We start from the raw sequence: 21382 nt of genomic DNA, 5'->3' as shown, positions 1-21382 counted from the left end.
GTCTTTTTCAATTTTGCTGTTTCAGATAATGCATAATTGTCCCTTCTGTCTGTAGCATCTTAAATTCCCTGAAAATCTTTCTCAAAATACTGTTAGCATCTATGATGTTAGATGGGTGAATTTAAAATATATTAAAAAGCCTGTGAGAATGTACACAGAATGCGAAGAACAGTAATGATAAAAATCCGATGGTGTCTTTTGTCTTCATCATGAGCTTAGAAATAAGCCATCCCTCTTCCATCCTTTCTTAAATACCCCAGGCATTAGCAAACACTCTTAATTCAGAGATTAACTAGAACAAAGCTTGTTTCTGTTTTATGTCTTTGATAAAGCCCCATTCTTCTGTGTTTCTTTTGTTTTTGGTTTTCAATTCAGACTTGCTCAGTCTTTTCCAAAGCCCATAGAAACAAAGCCTCTGCTCAGCCACAGAGAGACACCTCCGTCCAGTACCCTGCAGCAGCGAGGTGAGAGACGGCCACTCAGTGACACCTTCGACAGCTGGAATGATGCCCCCCACTATGACAATACAGGGTTCGTAGCAGAGGAGACACCAGTTGAGACTCCCAGCAGCAGTAGTGGGAACCCCATGCTAGGCACAAAGCCTCGTAGTGCCTCAGCAGCACATGGTCGACGGCCTCTCATGAGACAGGAGCGCATCATGGGGGTCCCATTAGAGCTGGATCAGACAACACACTCTTTCCGTACAAATCCAGATGCTGAAGTGCCTCCTCCCCCAAACCCCTGGCAAAATTGGACGAGGACTCCCAGCCCATTTGAGGACCGTACAGCATTCCCCTCCAAACTGGAAATTACTCCAGCAAACAGCCCCAACCCTGACCGCAAAGATTTTGAGCAGGAGATGGGTGAACTACCTGGCACTTTCCCTTCTTCAGGAGCCTGGGGATTCCTGGACACCAGAGACTCAGGGACAGGGCAAGGTCAGCCTAATGTCTTTGCACATGTTCAGGGTCGTAATGAACCAAATAAGGGCAACACCATGGTCATAAGCAAGAGCTCTGAGAGACTTTCACCAATGATGAAGGAGGTAAAGTCGAAATTTAAGAAGTCCCAGAGCATAGATGAAATTGATATTGGATCATACAAGGTGTATAGTATCCCCTTGGACAACTACAGCTCTAGCATAGAGAATCAGGGTAGTGTGGACAGAGCTGACCTCCCAGGACCTCTTGAGCAGAGCATGTCCAGGAGCCAGTCTGCTCCCATGCTGGATGATGATCTTGACAGCTTCGGCACAAATAAATCTTCTCAGCAGCAGAAACCTGCTATCCCAAAAAAGGTTTATCAATTTGACCAAAGTTTTAACCCTCAAGGTGCCATGGATGTGTTGAAAGCAGAACGGAGGGTCCCGCCACCATTTCCCAATACCCCTGAATATGTGAATCAACCAGGCAAGACACTGCCAAAGGAACTTATTAGCCCTCGAGGCTACCGGGGCTATCAACCCATGGAGCAAATGTTTGCCTTTTCTCAGCCACCTGTCACTGATGATGCAATTCCTCAACAGTTTCCCGCCCAGCCTCAACGGTCCCGTCCAGGTTTCCTGCGGCGGGCAGATTCCCTGGTAAGTTCAACAGAGATGGCACTGTTCCGCAGGGTAGCAGAAGCCCAGGAGCATCAAATGGCAGAGCATTACAACAGACCGCAACAGCTTAAAACCATGATGGATGCACAGAATAACTTGTCCACAATGGCTGATTCCCAGTTCCACAAGAGGAATGGTAGGTACGAAGAGGAATACTCATCTTATCATGAACCTAAAAAGCCTATTATGGGATACCCCACAAAGAGTCTGACACAGCGTCGCCCACTGTCTGCACGGAGCTACAGTACAGAGACTTATGGGGCGTCGCAAGCTCGACCAGTGTCTGCACGCCCCACCATGGCTGCCCTGCTAGAGAAATTGCCTTCAGATTATAATATGAGTACATGCACTGAGAAGAGCCCTGACACTGACATGAAGATGAGGGCTGTTCCACAGAAACCAGAGGACATGACCTCCAAAATGCCAGTGGACTGGAGACAACAGCTCCTAAGGCACATAGAGGCAAAACGGCTAGACCGGGTAAGTAAATCTTACTAGTAACATTTTACTACCTACTAATGTATATCTCTGGCATATGCGCTTATTATAACTTGGCAAAATCATTAAGATACCAATCTGCTTTTAAAATCAATGCCTGAATCTAAGGACAAAGTAAGTGCAATAATCTAATGAATGTTCATGATATCTAACCAACAAGATGTTTTCTCAGTGGTTGTCATGTTCACTAGAGGTTGTCATATAGACCTTTTTCACCGGCAAGTCTTGGTAGTAAATCCATCCATCCATCCATTAGCTGTAGCCGCTTATCCTAATTATAGTAAATCAGTACCTAGAATTATTTGTAACCTGGTGAAATGCATTGGTTGGATTTATAAAGTTTTATGGAGGTTGACACCTGGTCACTAGTATGGTATTAAAAGATGTATTCCTACTAAAATACTTTTAAAAATGACATATTAAAATAAAAGCAGTCATTTAAAATAACATTTATTTTTATGTTAAATTGGGAATGTGTCTTCCTCATAAAGTGAACCAGCGAGTTTAGTGTGATTAGTGGTGCACAATCCAAATACAGGCAGGTTTGCTAATACTACACGATTGTTAGAATGCAATGACTGTACAAGGCAAGGAGTCACATATTTTCTGTGTCTGTATCCCAATATGTGCTCATGGAATGTACAGCACCATTATAATATACCGTATTTAGGGTAAGAAGTTGGTGGATTTTTGAAATTTGAAGAAGGAAATTTGAAAACAGAAAGAAACTCTGGCAGTCACTACCACTAAAGATTGCTGCACTATTCTAACCAGAAACTGTAATCAAGACGAGTGTGTGATGATTGCATTTGGATAACTAATTGACTATTTTTTTTAGTTCTGCCTGTATTTCCTGGCTTGGCTTGCATGCTATCTGGGAAATCAGTGGTTGGTAGAAGAGAGCAACTGGACTTGCTTGAAGATTCTTGAAGACGTTTCACCTCTCATCTGAAAGGCATCCTCAGTTCTGTCTGACTAATAGGGAGTATCAAGTATTTATCCTCTCATGGATCATCATAGAATCCGAATCAGAATTCTGATGGCTGCATTGTAGGTGGCTGATAAAAGATGTCTCAGACACCCACCTCTGTTCAGTGATGGTCGTTCCAGGCTGACAAAAATGAATGATCCTCTCTGGCTAAGATGTCTGCCAGTTTCTGGAAGTCCTCTCATACTCCTGCACCAGTTGAAGGGATCTCATCCCAAAGTGCATAGAAACATATCTGTGAAGATACTCAGTCATCCAGGTACATAGTAATCAGTGGTTGGTAGAAATACTTGATACTCCCTATTAGTCAGACAGAACTGAGGATGCCTTTCAGATGAGAGGTGAAACGTCTTCAAGAATCTTCAAGCAAGTCCAGTTGCTCTCTTCTACCAACCACTGATTACTGTGTACCTGGATGACTGAGTATCTTCACAGATATATCTGGGAAATAAATGTTTCCAAATTCATCATGGGTACAAACGTACATGTAGCACTTGAAATAGCAACACTAGGCTAGATCATGGTTAATTTGCCAAGCCAAAGCCCTACTGTCCAGTGGAAAAGTATGAATAGATCACTGATGTGCCATCAACCAAAAACTATTGTGTTGTACACATCAGTTCCTCTTGGGCAATGTACACAGTCTAGAACAAAAACAACAGGTAATACACACAACTTTATATGAAGTGGGTTAACTGACAATGCTATGTTTCTGTAAACAGTCTATTAGTATACGTCATTGTCCACTAATCTTAGTCACACACTGTTGGTATCGTTAGTTTGATATAAATGTGTGTTTGTCTTTGCTGTGTTGGCAGTAATGATGTTCTGTACCGTTTTCTGTTGGTCAAGCTTCTCAACTCTGTTGCAGCTACGCAGTGTGTGTGGTACAGTCAAGTGTAACCCTTCCTCCACCCCAGCAGCAGCCTTTGACTTTCTATGTGGCACACCCATTCACTCATGTCATGTGGTTGTTTCCCTCCAATCAGAGCGCTGTCCTTAAGCACAACACAGTAAACTTCGGCATGCTGTACTCTGGAGGCTATGCTGCACCGCATGCCAGCAGAAGCATGACAATAAACTTTTACAATAACACAAAGCATGAAAACCAAACAACTCAGTGGCTACCTCTACCAAATGTGAGTATATAAAAAGTACCATCAGCTCCAATTTTAGGGGAGCATGAGGCCAGTTGTTTATTGAACATTCTTATAATATATTTTAAAATCAGCTTCTGCTTAAAAGAAATGGTATTTTAAAAACACAGGTTTGAGATCTTTTAGCCATACCTCAGTTATTATTTTTATTAAAACCAAAAGAATATGTAAGGAATAAAACATGACAGGCTGTGCTGTTATAGGGAAATAACTAAATATGAAATTGATTATTTTCCATTAACAGTACATCCCTATGTGTTTTATTCCTCTTATACCACAGCAGTTTGCCAGTGATGTGCCAACTATGTGTTTATTAAAGAATGACACAGTCATATATATATATATATATATATATATATATATATATATATATATATATATATCCCTCATCCTACCATGCTATTTTACACCTTAATCTTACCATGTGGGGTCTGTTTGGACCCCAATACTTTTCTTTAAAATTAAAGCTTATAAAGACAAAATCACCAGATAAGTTTTGTTCAGAACATCTTGTATTAATAACAGCAATACACTAAAGGGCCCAAGGCATAAAGAACACACTTAACCTTCATCCTATCAGCCAATTTTACATACACAAACTACCAGGCGGGGTCCGTATGGACCCCAGGAGGGAATACCTTGAAATCAATGCAGTAAGAACCAATTCAATGCAGCAAACAGACATAACTTTATTAAAGAACAAAATCCACTATGGCTGAATATCAATGATGCATTATAAATGCAATAACATTGCAATAATATTGCAATAACTAGCATACATGTAGCAAATTATAGCGCCACAAAAAAAATTGGCATTATATACATGATTTTTGCAGCTCATGCAGCTGTAAAACATTCTGGATTACAACTTGGGTCTTTTCTTACAGAATTTAAAACAAAAAAGTAATTGTAAAATAATTTAGGGTTTTTTTTTTTGCAGCCTGTGCTTATTGCAGCAGTGGGGTCCACACGGACCCCAAGAAGGAATGCCTTGGTAGTTTCATTATGGAACATAAAAGAAATAAAAGAAGTTAACTTTCAGTGTGCTATTCAATTATAAAATGAAAGACAGATAAACTTTACTCTGGGGTCCGGTTGGACCCCAGTAACAAATTAATTATACCTTCACAATGCAGAAAGCTGATCTTCCGGTGCTTTAGTGTTTTAATTAAGACATAAATTCCGACAAATTCATAAAACGGTGAGGCAGTATGTCACATATTTTTAAAATGGCAAACAAACATATAGGTGCGGGGTCCAGATGGACCCCACTTGGTAGGATGAAGGTTAAATATATATATATATATATATATATATATATATATATATATATATATATATATATATATATATATATATATATATTTTATATATATATATTTTATATATATATTTTTTTATCTGTTTGTAGTTGCATTTAATACTGAGGAACGATCATGAAATAGTTATACAGTGTCTTGCAAAAGTATTCATTCCCCTTGGTGCTTGTCCTGTTTTGTGTGTGCATAGGTATTCACCCCCTTTTGTATGAACCCCCTAAATAAGAGCTGGTCCAACCAATTCACTTCATAAGTCACATAATTAGTTGATTAAGATCCACCTGTGTGCAATCAAAGTGTCACATGACCTGTCACATGATGTCTGTATAAATCAACCTGTTCTGGAAGGACCCTGACTCTGCAACACTACCAAGCAAGCAACATGAAAACCAAGGAGCCTCCAAACAGATCAGAGACAAAGTTGTGGAGAAGTATGGATCAGGGTTGGGTTATAAAAAATATCCCAAACTTTGAATATCCCATGGAGCACCATTAAATCCATTATAGCAAAATGGAAAGAGTATGACACCATTACAAACCTGACAAGAGAAGGCCGCTCACCAAAGCTCACAGACCGAGCAAGGAGGGCATTAATCAGAGATGCGACAAAGACACCAGCGATAACACTGAAGGAGCTGCAGAGATCCACAGCGGAGATGGGAGTATCTGTCCATAGGACTACTTTAAGCCGTACACTCCACAGAGTGGGGATTTATGAAGGAGTGGCCAGAAAAAAGTAATTGCTTAAGAAAACACATTTGGAGTTTGCCCAACAGCATGTGGTAGACTCCCCAAACACATGGAAGAAGAGTCTCTGGTCAAATGAGACTAAAATTGATCTTTTTGGCCATCATGGGAAACGCCATGTGTGGCGCAAACCCAACACCCCAAGAACACCATTTCTACAATGAAGCATGGTGGTGGCAGCATCATGCTGTGGGGATGTTTTTCATCTGCAGGGACAGGAAAGCTGGTCAGGACTGAAGGAAAGATGGACGGCACTAAATACAGGGCAATTCTGGAGGAAAACCTGTTTGAGTCGGCCAGAGGTTTGAGACTGGGACGAAGGTTCACATTCCAGCTGGACAATGACCCTAAACATACTGCTAAAGCTACACTGGAGTGATTTAAAGGGAAACGTTTAAATGTCTTGGAATGGCCTAGTCAAATTCAATCCATTTGAGAATCTCAGAATCAGAAACACTTTTATTGTCAGGTATGTGAACACACACGAGGAATTTGACTCCGGTTCACTTAGCTCTCATAGTACAAAACAGATTAAAAAAAAGTGTATACACAAAACAAACAAACAAGCAAACAACAACAAAAATAGGTGCATAGTGCAAAGTAATCCAGGTAAGTCAAGTATGGAATAGTTAAATAAATATAAAGTATACAGTGTGCACAGAATGACGGTATAAGTGTTCAGATATTTTACAAGTGATATTACTGATATATGAATCTGGATTTTAGCTGTTCATCACAGAGACAGCCCGAGGGAAGAAACTGTTCTTGTGTCTGGTTGTTTTTGCATACAGTGATCTATATCGCCTCCCTGAGGGGAGAAGATTAAACAGATTGTGACCAGGGTGTGATGGGTCCACAGAGATGTTACCTGCCCATTTCCTGACTCTGGACAAGTATAAGTCTTGGATGGAGGGCAGGTTGACACCAATAATTTCCTCTGCAGACCTTATTGTCCGTTGCCGTCTGTTCTTCTCCTGTTTGGTGACCGATCCAAACCAAACAGTGATGGAAGAGCAAAGAACAGACTGAATGATGGCAGTGTAGAATTGTGTCAGCAGCTCCTTAGGCATATTGAGCTTCCTGAGCTGGCGCAGAAAGTACAACCTCTGCTGAGCCTTTTTGATGATAGTGACTGTGTTGGTCTCCCACTTCAAGTCCTGAGAGATTGTGGAACCCAGAAACCTGAAGCTTTCAATGGCAGTCACAGTGTTGTTGGTGATGGTGATGGGCAGCAGAGTGGGGGGGGGCTCCTCCTAAAGTCCACTGTCATCTCCACAGTTTTGAGCATATCTGTGGCATAACTTGAAGATTGCTGTACACCAATGCAACTCATTTAACTTGAAGGAGTTGGAGCACTTTTGCCTTGAGGAATGGGCAAAAACCCCAGATGTGCTAAGCTAATAGAGATATCCCCCCGAGAGACTTGCAGCTGGAATTGCAGCAAAAGGTGGCTCTACAAAGTGTTGACTTTTTAAGAGGGGGGATGAATACCTATGCACACTCCAGATTTCTGTTTTTTTCATCTTAATTATTGTTTGTGTCACAATGAAACAACAATTTTCACCTTTAAACTTATAGAAAATGAATCAACACTTTCTGACCAATCAGATTTGACAGTGCTGTGGTATAATAGGAAATAATTCACTGTGAAAAGTCATTCCTCATATTTCACTGTTTAACACAAATCTAACACTTCATGTGTGAGCATTTTCAGGCTAGGCACTGTCTCAGTGTTGTGTGAATATATTCAGGTGTCTGTGTTGCATGTGTGCAGTCTCTGTGTTTGCTTTGTGGACCTTCTGTTGCCTCTGTCTCTCTGAGGGCCTACAGAAACACTGGCATATGATAATCTGAAAAGTTCACTTAGGTCATATTTATCTAGCTTATATGTCCTACACATGATAGTAATACAGCAACGTCTTCATTAACTCAATCAAGCAAATAAACAAAAACATGTAATTAAAAAAAGCCAAGCCAAGAAGCCTTTATTTATCACACGTACACTCAAGCACAGACTTAAGCGTACAGTGAAATTTAACCTCTGCATTTAACCCATCTGAAGCAGTGAACACACACATGCGCACACAAGTGAGCAATGAACACACACACATAACCAGAGCAGTGGTTAGCTATGCTACAGTGCCTGGGGAGCAGATGTGGATTAGATGCCCTTGCTCAAGGGCACTTCAGCCCAACCTCAGGCCATGGCTGCCCCATATTAACCTAACTGCATGTCTTTGGACTGTGGGGGAAACCAGAGCACCCAGAGGAAACCCACGCAGACATGGGGAGAACATGCAAACTCCGCACAGAAAGGCCCTCGCCGGCCGCTGGGCTCGAACCCAGAACCTTCTTGCTGTGAGGCGACAGCGCTAACCACTACACCACCGTGCTGCCAAGCCTCTAAAAGGCACAGTTAGGAGAAACTATTTACAAATGTGCTTGTCTGTCTTTATTTCAGGACTCTTATTCAGTCTAAGAGTATCTCACAAAGCATTTTAACACTAAAAGCAGCTCCTGTCCCCTTTTCCTCTCATCACAATCATTCCTAAATGGCTTCTAGCAGTGTTTAACTGTAGCAGCAGTACGGAGTTAGCACAATCATGCTTTACACAACTCCACTACTTTCACACATACAGTTATGCAGCACAGATGAACTGTGAAGCTGATCTGCAAGTTGTATTACACAACCAACTGTAAACAGGCACATCATCCCATAATTCAATCAATTTTCATTTAGATGCTCACACATACAAAGCCATATTTAATCTCTGGTATAGCCTGCTATATGTAAGGGCCGTGTAAATCAATACTTCACTGAAATGCAGATCAAATTAAAATCCTTATTATCATTAGTATCTGGAGTAAGACATGTATATGACAATTAGGCAAACGTGAGCATATAGATTTTTGTTTTCACTGACATATGAAAACGTTACAGAAAAGAATCTAAAGTTGTTATTTGACATTAAGGTCTAGTCGTTTACCATACACGCTGAGCAGTGCATAGATTTACTGAATAATCTCTTCACAGACTCCATCGCAACAGAGCAATATTTTAGATAATGGTCAAGAGGTAGTCTCTCCCACCACACAGTGGGCCCCTTACTCACTAGGACGAAGAGATGTACCTCCTGACAACGCCATGATCAAAAAGGTACATGCTTTGCTTTTTCACATTCATACTATGAAATGTTTTTGCCAACTATTTGTCCTCAGGTTGTTCTTGTTTTGTTCTTTTTGTTCTCAAATACGCTACACTTACATCATTATATGTTACAGTACCAGTCCCATAGCAGATAACTTCACCCCAGTCATCAAGGACTCCTGAGGCAGCCCACATTTTTACTCTGTTCCAGCTGAAAAACTTTAATTATCTTGCACAGACATGATGGGAGCTGGAATATAACCAATTTCTGGGCTTTTGCTATAGCTTTTAATAAAAGCGCCTTGGTAAGCCCTGGGGAATGTTGGAGACTGTTGTTGTACATTACCTGTCATCTTTGGCTTGGGTGTGAAGGTAAAAGAGTAAAATAGTACAAGGTAAAAGAGAGAAGAATCGACTGCAAATCAATTCATGCGTGGTTGAGCCCAGCAATATAAAGAAAGCAGGCAAATAAAATGTGTTCCTTACTAAAAATAAAGCAGTCCCGCTGTTTCTCATTATGAATCCTGAGATGACACGCCACGTCTGTTTTATTGTCATTATATTTCTATCATTCCCTCACACAATACATCTTCTACCTAATAATCTCTGCTTCTTTTGTGCTTCCTGCTCTATTAAAACTGTTCAATCTCAGAATCGCATCTCAATCTAGTCGTGATTGCTGTTAATGTTTTGAAATGTCAGGGTTAATTACTACTTTCTTGCTCGCTGTGCTGCATTCTTCCTCAGTCTCCTTAGCAACTAGTCAGTCTGTATATGTTTAAAGGCTGTCACTCAGAGCTACTGAACAAAATCTAATAGAGTACAATGCATATTGTTTTGCGCCATGTTTATATGACGGACTGTGTTTTCACACCTTGCTTGTACAGTCTCCAGTGCCTAAAGTTTTTTGGGGGTTTTTTTTTTGTTGTTTTTTTTTTAGTTCTCATGAAATGCATTGAGTGAACAGTGCAGCAGAGTGACAAAAATAGAAGACAGTGCAATAAGATCTGCTAGTTTCAAGCCCCCCGAGGTTTATTCCAGCTCAGTATTTTTGCTCTCAAATTACAATAAACCTGAGGTTCATCAATCATAAGCCAAAAGAAAAAAAAAAAGACTGCTATAGAAAATGGCCTGAATGAAATGAAATTGAGATCATGGAGTCGGGTGTCACACTACTTGGTTTGTCATTCTCTTGAAATAACTGGTCATAACAAAATTTATGCATATACGTATGTAAGGGATTATGTACAGCGAGCCAGTCATTATTGAGAAATAAACACAGACAGGGCTCCAAAGTGAAGCAGCAGGGTTTTGAATCACCCTGAAGGGGATTAGTTTGCAATAATGACTGTCTTGTTGTACATGATCCTTCTTATTACACAGCTATTTACAAAAGAAATCAATAATTTGATACAAAATATTAACTGATGCAAGTGGGTAACTGCAACAGCAATATAAGTAAGTATCAGGGCCAAAGATTTATATTAATGTTTAACAAATTACTAATTAAAAGAAAAAAAAAACCCAACCCTATACTGAACATAATCAGTCTTTTAAAATGGCTCCCACAATACAGTAAGTCAGTAACATAGTCTGACTAAAGACATAGTTCAAGGTATGCTTACTTATCAAGGGAATATTTACAGCCAGGAGAAATATCCTTCAGGAAAATCCATTACAGTATCATGAAACTGCCTGAGAAAATTATGACTAAAACAGTGACTAAAATTAGATTAAATTTAATACTGCATTCTATTGACTAAATGTTGACTAAGACAAAAAAAGACTAAAATGTGGCTTAAACCAACTACAATTTTTAGTAAGTGACTAAGACTAAAACTAAATTTAAATTTCTAGTCAAAATTAACACTGCTACAAACATATGTATGTATAATGAAATCCCAAAGTGGTCTACACAAAGTGGATGGAACACTGAAATTATTTAATTCCCATCATAAGATGAGATTATACAGTATATACTGTAGTGTGTATATAGTGTGTGTATGTATATATATATATATATATATATATATATATATATATATATATATATATATATATATGGTTCACGTGACATAAAATAGTTCCACCTTTGTTTAAGGAAAAAAAATGGATATTGTGTGGGTCAGTCATGGTATATCCTGGATATACCATGAACCGACGTCACAGTTTCAAGCTATATGGCTGACTCGAGTCACAGCTGTGGCTCCGCAAGCATTTCTCTGTGTGTAGATCTACGTATTATGATCATGCCTGGTGAGGCAGGCGATAGCATGGTAAAAAAAATTAAGTAAATAAGCAAGCAAACAAATAAATAAAAGGTTAAAAAAGTAATAACATGGTACATGCGCAGGTCACTTTGACATGAACAACAAACATGGATATAAATCAAATATACCATGCACTGAGAGACTCCAGTAATTATGGATTCTCTTCGGTGACTGTTATCGTACTATTTTCTTTGGGGCTGCTATGCCAGTCACCTCAGAAAATCCATAATTTCAACCGGAGCCTCTTAGTGCATGGTATATTTGATTACTACCATCACTGTTGATGTCATCAAGGCATGCAAACATACAGGCATTTCACAGATGACAAAAAAAAATTATTTTACAGGCTGTGGTCCATCATTCTCACCAACAACAGGGCATCATGGGAAGTGGAGCCACGGCACCACACCGAGGACCCCAGCAGTACGAGGGAGCCATAAATAAGGTGTCCATCCAGCAGTACCAGTCACCTCTGGCCATGGCCGTGACGAGCACCAGCCCCCGACCACAGAGTGCCCGCTGCTTCATCCAGACTAAAGGCCAGAAAAGCATGGACGGCTTTCCAGAACAGGTGCTAAGCCTGTCTCATTTGTAGTAACCTGGTTCCATCATTTTTGGTCGATAAAAATCAAAATGTACATTGATATGAAGCCCTTTGTTTCACTAGTAGATCGCATACTTTATATTTCCAGTAGAATAGTGGAAAAGTTTTTTTTTTTTCTCCCCATTGACTACTTGACCTCTGCTGTTGAATGACATGTGACATCTGCTGTTAAGCAGCAGAACTTGTCCAGTTATGCTAGTTGCTTGTTTAATAGTTAATTCCCTACTTTTAATAACTCACAGAAAAAGAAGCAGAGACATGAGAAAGCAGTTACAGTTGACCATATTGGGGTTCTGTGGCAGAATGATTGTACAAAATACATCTTTAATAGAAAACAAATAATTTGGTACTCAAATTTTAATTTATTTTGGATTTTCTGAAATTATCACAGGGTCAAAAATACATACAGCACACCTGATATTTGGCTAAATGTCCATTAGCAAGTTTCACCTTGACCAGATGCTTTTGGATGCCATCAGCAAGCTTCTGGTAGAATTCTGGTTGGATATTTGACCACTCTCCTTGGCAGAATTGGTAGAGTTTGATTAAATTTGTGTGTTTCCTGGTACGGACCAGACTCTTATGCACAGCCCACATATTTTCAATAGAGTTGAGGTCAGGACTTGTTTTAAGCTAGTTGGCCTGTTTGATCCATTCCACAACCAATTTTAATATGTATTTGGCCTATTGGAAAACCCAGCTGTGTCCAAGTTTCTGATGGTGTGAGGTTATACTGAAGAACTCTGAGGTAGTCCTCCTTCTTCATTACCCCATCTACTTTGTGCAATGCACCAGGTCCACTGGCTACAAAATAGCCCCAGAGCATGATGCTACCACCACCATGTTCCTCTGTACCTCTGGTCATTGTGGCCAAACAACTCAATCTTTGTCTCATCTGACCATAAAACGTTCCTCCAGAAGGCTTTTTGTTTGTTTATATGGTCAGCTGCAAACTTTAGCCAAGCTTGAAGGTGTGGATTTTGGAGCAGGGTTGTCTTTCTTGGACAGCATTCTCTCAGTCCATGGCAATATAAAACTTGCTTGATAGTAGACAGTGTTCCAGCGGCTTCCAGTTCATGGCAGGCCTGTGCATTGGTGGTTCCTGGGTTGTACCTAACCATCAGAACCAATTTCCTCTCAGCTAAGGGTGACAGTTTGGGTCTTCTTCCAGCAAAGAGGCTTAGGAAAGTTGCTACACCCCTCATTAAATTGTGTTTACGTAAATGCAATTGTTTGAACTGATAATTTTGGATCTTCTTTAGAAATGGCTCCAAGAGACATTCCTGAGTTGTGTAAATCTATGATCCTCTTTCTCAAATCTGCACTGAGCTCCTTCGACATTTTCCCATTGTACTGTGTGTTGGTCAATCCAGTGATTGCTGTCAAACAAACCCTTTTAATGTTGGCACAGAAAAGCTACCAGCTGTAGTCAATCATGATCACTAACAGGAAGTTAAGAGGCCTTGGCCTTGGCAAGTTAAAAGACATTTTTGGAACATTCAGCACTACTGAATTAAAGGAGAACTGAAGTCATTTTTTAAACTTGCTTTATTTCTTAATGTTATTCAATTACGTTTTCAGTTTTAGTAACCTTATATCGTGACTCGTGTTGGCAACTAATTGCAATTAAATATTATATTTATCAGCCTAAGGCGGCACAGTGGTGTAGTGGTTAGCGCTGTCGCCTCACAGCAAGAAGGTCCGGGTTCGAGCCCAGTGGCCAGCGAGGGCCTTTCTGTGCGGAGTTTGCATGTTCTCCCCGGGTCCATGTGGGTTTCCTCCGGGTGCTCCGGTTTCCCCCACAGTCCAAAGACATGCAGGTTAGGTTAACTGGTGACTCTAAATTGACCGTAGGTGTGAATGTGAGTGTGAATGGTTGTCTGTGTTTATGTGTCGGCCCTGTGATGACCTGGCGACTTGTCCAGGGTGTACCCCGCCTTTCGCCTGTAGTCAGCTGGGATAGGCTCCAGCTTGCCTGCGACCCTGTAGAACAGGATAAAGCGGCTAGACATAATGAGAGAGAGAATTTAGCTCATTTGGTCCATGCGTCACTTATCTGCGCGATCTTCACGAGACTTGTGCGAAACTTCGAAACGTGAAGTGTCAGCCAGCCCACAACTAGGTGCAAAACACATACTTGGCATCTTGTGTCACATTTATTCCACCAAATGAACTGTTTTCCAAACGAAATATTGCACAAAAACGAGTTAAAATGACGATTACTGCCTACTTTTTTCAAACTTTCCTGATTACTATCAAAACAAACAAAACTTCCGGCTTGATTACATCAGCATTCGAAAGAGAGCGCGCGCGTCTTTTGACAACGTTGGCAGATGTTGGTCACTTTGATTTCCGCTGTACATTTTACTTCTGTCCTACGATGTCTCGCACAGGTCTCAACGAATCTCGTTTACAGCCATTGCTTTGACATATGGACTGATATATTACAGAGCATATTTCAAACACTCATAACTTGCTATAGCAGTGACAAAATAGGTATCAAAAATGCGTTCCTATATTTAATAAAATGAGAGAAATAGAATTTTGATGATAAAAAAAATTGCCTTCAGTTCTCCTTTAATCATCTAAGCTGGTGTATGTAAAATTTTGACCCTGCATGTATAATTAGAAAACCCAAAATAAATTAAAACACATGCACAAAAAAGTGTATAGGTTTTTTTTCTACTTAAGATGTACTGTATGTTGTACAATCACAGAAAAAAGAACAGTTCAAAGAAATCACTGAAAGCCCAATATTGCCATGACATTCATGCCTATGATATCATTCATATCCGTGTATGTAAACTTCTGACCACAACTGTGATGACATTCTGTGAGACCCTGAATGCAATGTATTCTGTATGCTTTATCTCATCTCATCTCATTATCTCTAGCCGCTTTATCCTGTTCTTCAGGGTCGCAGGCAAGCTGGAGCCTATCCCAGCTGACTACGGGCGAAAGGCGGGGTACACCCTGGACAAGTCGCCAGGTCATCACAGGGCTGACACATAGACACAGACAACCATTCACACTCACATTCACACCTACGCTCAATTTAGAGTCACCAGTTAACCTAACCTGCATGTCTTTGGACTGTGGGGGAAACCGGAGCACCCGGAGGAAACCCACGTGGACACGGGGAGAACATGCAAACTCCACACAGAAAGGCCCTCGCCGGCCACGGGGCTCGAACCCGGACCTTCTTGCTGTGAGGCGATAGCGCTAACCGCTACACCACCGTGCCGCCCCTGTATGCTTTATTCACCAAGATATTTGTTGCATTTGTTTACTGTATTTTTTTTTTTTTATCATACCTTAAGTCAGAAACATTGAGTCAGATAACTCGATTTATACAGTGTTGAAAAAGTATCGGCACCCTCAAAGAGAATGTGCACATACAGTACAGGGCTCCCATATTTTAAGCTCACGATATTGCTTATTGCATGTGTTACTAATTTTGTTGCAATTTCTTGAAGGGCACCAATACTTTTTGATTCACTGTACATTTTCATCTGCATTGCAAAAAATGATATCTTAGCAAGTGAACACATCTTGACAATAATTGAAACGATCTAGCATTTCCTTTTAGAAGAATACAAGACACCAAGTCTGAGATTATTAAACCTAGTTCTAGATTGCAACCAACTTATTCTAAGATGTCTTATCAAGTAAAAATATCTGTCCACGCAGCAAGATAATTTCACTAGGATTCAGTAATTTTCTCCTCAAATTCAGTTTTCAATTTCTTGCAGTGTGCAGCTGATGCTCATTCATTTGCGTTTATGATACACAGCTTAGGCATACAGTGCACATACTTACAATCCTGATACAGAGATTATAATACTGTCTTGTTTTCTTGTTTGTAGTTCTGTGTTCGAATTGAGAAAAACCCAGGCCTTGGTTTCAGCATCTCAGGGGGAATCAGTGGGCAGGGGAACCCCTTCAAGCCCTCAGACATGGTAAGGCCTTCTTTCCCTCAGCTCGACTGAGAGAACACCATTTGATGAATGGAAATCATCCTCTATATACTATTCATGTATTATATCCAGTTCAAGCAGAATTAACACAAAGACTACCATTTAGTAAAGGAGACAAGATCTTGCTATAGGATTTCCATGGAAACATGAGCTACTGCAATGCACAACGTTACACATAAGCAGCCTGTGTTACGTGTTAACCTATTCACGGCTTATAATCCTGTCAGTAATGTTTCATATTAATTATTTAAAACTGAATATCTGCCACTCCGTTTGTAATACCTGATTGAGTTAATTTGTGTATTTCATTCTGATGTTTATTTGGTAAATGGAATTGATTATTTTTCTCCACAACCTATAAAACTTCAGTTCTAAGTTAATCGTCTTCGCTGTACTGAGTGCTCTGGGAATCTGCAAAGCTGGATCCATGCGTCACTGGCATGAATGGCGTGATGTAAACTTTGGTTGACTCACAGTATGTTGTTTAGCACGATGCATACTGTTAGGTCACACATCTGGTACATAACCGAATGCTTTATAATCTTTGCCTTAACATATACACACAATAGCTATTCATCAAAACACAATATACTGTATCACATTGTCATATATTTTCCACCTCTTACAAGAATATAAGCTTTACATCCATACAGTAGTCTGCATACCATCATATGATCATATCAGCTAAGAATTTTGGAAAAAAACAACAACAAATCGATCCAGTTTAAAAGGCAAAGATTCTAAACCATCACCACCGTGTGATTCCTAACCTCATATCATTTTGACTTATAGGGTATCTTTGTTACTAGGGTACAGCCTGATGGACCCGCCTCCAATGTTCTTCGGCCGGGGGACAAAATTCTGAAGGTAACACTCTCCTTCCTCACCACACGTTGTCCAGTGAGAGTGTGACAGCACCAAAGCGGAAAGCTTTGCATGTGCCATTTTGTGTCTAGAGTGTATGTGTATGCGTGTGTGCTGTGTCAACTAAGTGAGCATGGTCGTCTGTTATGACGTATGTCAAACTTTGACATTATTGGCCTGTCAGTCCTCAAAGGATGGCATTTGGTTGCTCCATCTTTTCAAGCTGCAGCGTGTCTCTTGTATTACTGAGGATTTGGTTATATTGGACAGTCCTTTTTATTTTCTAGTGTTTGATGGCATGAGCATTTAAAAGACAACAAATTACAGAACTTTAAAAAAAAATGTCTTTTTAGTTGTTTGACTCCTCTTCCTCATGTTTCCTCTTATCTTTCTAACTCTGCTTGTGGAACACAGATTGAATCTGGTCTTTTATTTCAGTCCAAAATCCACAATAATAATTGGTATTTTTAAGCTTGTTAATTTTATTGAATGACCTCTTTGTGTTTTTTTTTCTTCTTTACTTTGGTCATATTATTTACGGGTTGTAAATAAAAGCCCCAGGGTAGAGATAAAAGAACGTTACATAGCAGAGGTGCATCAGGTATTGACTATCTGCATTTAACAGTTATACCATGAAATCAAGTCGTACATGAGCTGATAGCCAAAGAGGCGCGTAGCACTGAGTTGGCTATAAGCCATGTATGATGTGATTGACTGGAATAATTGTTTTATTCTATCCACATTCGCTAGATTTTGAGACACGGAGTATTTTTATTTTTTGCAAATTCGATAAATAAAAACTTTATACAAAATGTCCGACAAAATAATTTCCGCTTAGAATGTAAACAAACCGGTGAAATGACAGGAGCAATTTGTGGAAAATGTGATGATAATTCTTCAAAAATAAAAAAATATACGTTCTTACCATCAAATACTTTCATTCCATATTTTGTTGCTTTTTTTGTATTTTTCGGGGTTTTGTTTTTGAGTAGAGTTTTTATTTCGCCCTCCGTTGGTTCAGCAATACGCGCCGCCATTTTGTTTTTCTCTACTCACGGAATGTCAGCTAATATCCTAGTAGTAGAGTAGCCAATCAGAGCACACGATTGATCATATCCAGTGAATGTGGATAGAATAAATACAGATGTAGTTAGTGCATATTAAACCATCAATTTTTAATGTTCCATTCAAACTCATTGTCATATCAAAAGCCTACATCAACAAGCCTGTTTTTGTCTACCTAAATAACTGTACAGGAGTGAAGGGCTCCAGCAGTTATTGGTCTGTGTTTGATTATCCGTGTCACTATAAATGTGCGTCTTAAATGCGTTAGGAGCGTCTCTTGGCCTCGCTGTTAGCCTGCAGGACGCAGGTCCCTCTGCGCTCTCTCTTTCCACAGATCCACAGTTAGCTGAGGAACAGATCTCTCCAAAGACCAGCTTCTTTCCACCTTATCTCCTTTACAGCATGACCTCTTCTTCTACTTGTGTGCATCTCTCTGGTTGCTTTTTTCCTCTTTTCCTGACAGTGTATGTCTCTTTATCCTCTCTGAGTTAGGCCTATTCCCAGCATTCCTGTGCCGCACCGCCTCTTCCCGCCCCAGCTCGCTTCCCTCACTGCCCTCTATTCATCCTCTGCTTCATTCTTGCATTGCAGGCCAATGGACATAGTTTTTTACACATCGAACACCAAACGGCAGTGTCTCTTCTGAAGAGTTTCCCGAGAGCTGTGGACTTGGTCATTTTAAGGGAGAGCACAATGTAAATAATTTTATAACACTGACTTCTTGCTCAAAAGGAACACAGGACCTTGTACATCAAGTTTTTATCTAGGAACAACTTTGCCAATTGCTGGACCAATGGCAAATACTAGTGCCAAATGTACAATAGAGAACATATCGAATAATGTGACATATGGCTTACACGTATATATATATTTATCTATATATATGTGTGTGTGTGTTAAAATCTTATACTAATGTGAAATTACTTTTTATCTCTCAGCCTGTGGCTGTAGGTGGATGTGGTTTTTTTTCGTTGCTTATTTGTATCACCTATTATTTTGTACCTATTTTTCCAAGCAGCTTTTCATTTCATTTCAGTTTCAGCGCATGAAAGCACATCTGCTTTTGAAGACATTTTATTCATCATAACACTGCCTCAACTCTGTAAATGCCTTGTGTAAATATATCTGACATTACAGAAGATAGTTTATCCCGCTGACCCTTGGCTTCATTTTAATCATTTAAGCAGACATCTACTACCGCAGTAGGTGTGGTTTAGGGATTGTGTGTGGCTGAGATATATAGGAGTTTTGCACAAATCAAATGAAAAATCCAAAAAGCAATATTGTTGCTATTTGGCTTTTCTTGCAGTGCCCTCTGCTGGTCAGCAAACAGGTTATTAATAATAATAATAATAATAATAATAATAATAATAATAAATAGTGAGCGAGTCCTTTGCTATAGGTTCATACAGGGTGGAACCCCCTTTTTCATTTTTCGCCATGTTGTCAACATGAGCATTTTCCGAGCTAAATTATGATTCATATTCTTTTAAATCCATATGTAATCAATATCCACCAGGTACAAAAATGTCAAAGTCGGTTTTTAGTGTGTACATTTAAGTTGTACAAAAGGTTTTACACTCAAGGCTTTGTTGATGTTCAGCTTTAAGGCCTGTTAATCACATACTGATATAAATAAATTAATTCACATCATTATGTAATAGATATCCATAAGAAGCTTTAATGTTTATAGCATGCGTTCACTTTTTAAAGCTGTCTTATTAGGAAAGCAGTGAGGGGACATTGTGTTTTTAAATTAAACATTTAGTTGCTTTACTTCACTAGAAGTATTTTTTTTTAAAAGTAAAACACTGAAGGCTCATCAATATTGTACCTTTCAGATAGATCTGCCCTGCCCATGTCTAATATTGTACATAAATGTAGCATTAGAAAGACCCCATTCATATTTTACTTCATTTTTTTTTTTTTTTACATTTCAATTTTATTTGAAATGTAATTCTACAAGTTGAAGTGTATCAAATGAAACTGGTCAAATGAAACTGATAAAATGCTCTTGTGACAAAGCATTTGATAACGTGATTATTTTTACCAAATGTTTTGAGTAATTATTTATAATATATTGACATACTTAGCTTTGCTCAAATTGTGAGATTTTTTTTTTTTATAAAGATACAAAAAGCAGTATGGAGAAGAGTATTTAGATGACGAGAGAACACTTAAACGAATCAAACGTAAAACTATTTCTACAGTAATTGTGAATTTGTGTCAAACATGTATATGGATATACAAATGGTCTTTTTTTGTATATGTGTTTTAAATCCTATTGAATATAAATGCTAATATATGGTACTATTCAGTCTAATTGCAGTATTGATGTACATAACTGTGAATGAAATCATTTAAATTAATTTATTCCTATAGATTGTGAATGTACTCAAAGCTTTCTGCAGTATGAAGACTTACTGGACTTGAATGCCGTTTCTTTTTTTGTGCAAAAAGTAATTATATATAGAATAATACAATTATTCCATTTAGTTAACCAGATTTAGTGATAATTTATCAAGCAGTTTATTTGCACACGCAAGTTTACTCTTTTTTTTTCGGAATTAAAACAATGTAATTGATGAAATATATATTCTGTGTCTAGAATGCATTTTGCAGATGCTATATGTACATATTTAAAATAAATTTTAATAATAAAAACCAAAACAGGAAAAAAAAAATTTCAAAGCTGTGCAGCAAATAACGGAGCCATTTTCGGCTTTGGGAGTACAGATTTTTTTCAGTATCTAAGCAGTGTTTTGAATAATGTATGAAAGTCTTTATTGTACAAATAAAAAGTCACTATTGTTAATATCGGTCATTCTGTTTCCTTTTGAGATAGTACAACTACAATTATAAAAGTTCTTGAATGAATTTATCGTGTTTCATACTGAACGATTTACACGGAAATCCAGAAACTTGTGAAGATCACTTTAATACAAATTTGAGTTTTCTGGATACAATAATAAATTGCACAATGAAGACATTGTAGGCTTTCCCATTGAAAGTATTTTTTATAAAAGACATTCTTGGTCAAAAAAACTTTTTTTTTTTTTTTAAAGGTCTTAAATGAAACTGTATGTTGTAATGTAACGTAGTAAACACATACAGCTTCTTTGATCACGTCACATGGTCTCCA

General features: G+C 38.9%; 1 protein-coding gene across 1 annotated transcript in view; it reads left to right on the top strand.

Annotated features, from left to right (window-relative positions):
* The window catches only part of lrrc7 (leucine rich repeat containing 7), a 115917-nt gene extending 96921 nt beyond the window's left edge, over positions 1-18996 (top strand). Inside the window, exons 21-27 of the mRNA XM_060918344.1 lie at positions 376-2083; positions 4079-4228; positions 9347-9469; positions 12077-12301; positions 16201-16293; positions 17104-17178; positions 18832-18996. Of these exons, the coding sequence (XP_060774327.1) occupies positions 376-2083; positions 4079-4228; positions 9347-9469; positions 12077-12301; positions 16201-16293; positions 17104-17178; positions 18832-18939 (2482 nt within the window). The 3' untranslated portion in view covers positions 18940-18996. The remainder of the gene's footprint in view (positions 1-375; positions 2084-4078; positions 4229-9346; positions 9470-12076; positions 12302-16200; positions 16294-17103; positions 17179-18831) is intronic.
* Positions 18997-21382: the final 2386 nt, after the last annotated feature.

The sequence above is a fragment of the Neoarius graeffei genome, chromosome 4 (genome assembly GCF_027579695.1).
Source record: "Neoarius graeffei isolate fNeoGra1 chromosome 4, fNeoGra1.pri, whole genome shotgun sequence".
In the NCBI taxonomy this organism is placed as follows: Eukaryota; Metazoa; Chordata; class Actinopteri; order Siluriformes; family Ariidae; genus Neoarius; species Neoarius graeffei.
The sequence above is the reverse complement of the archived record's forward strand: the minus strand, read 5'-3'. Positions and strand labels throughout refer to the sequence as shown.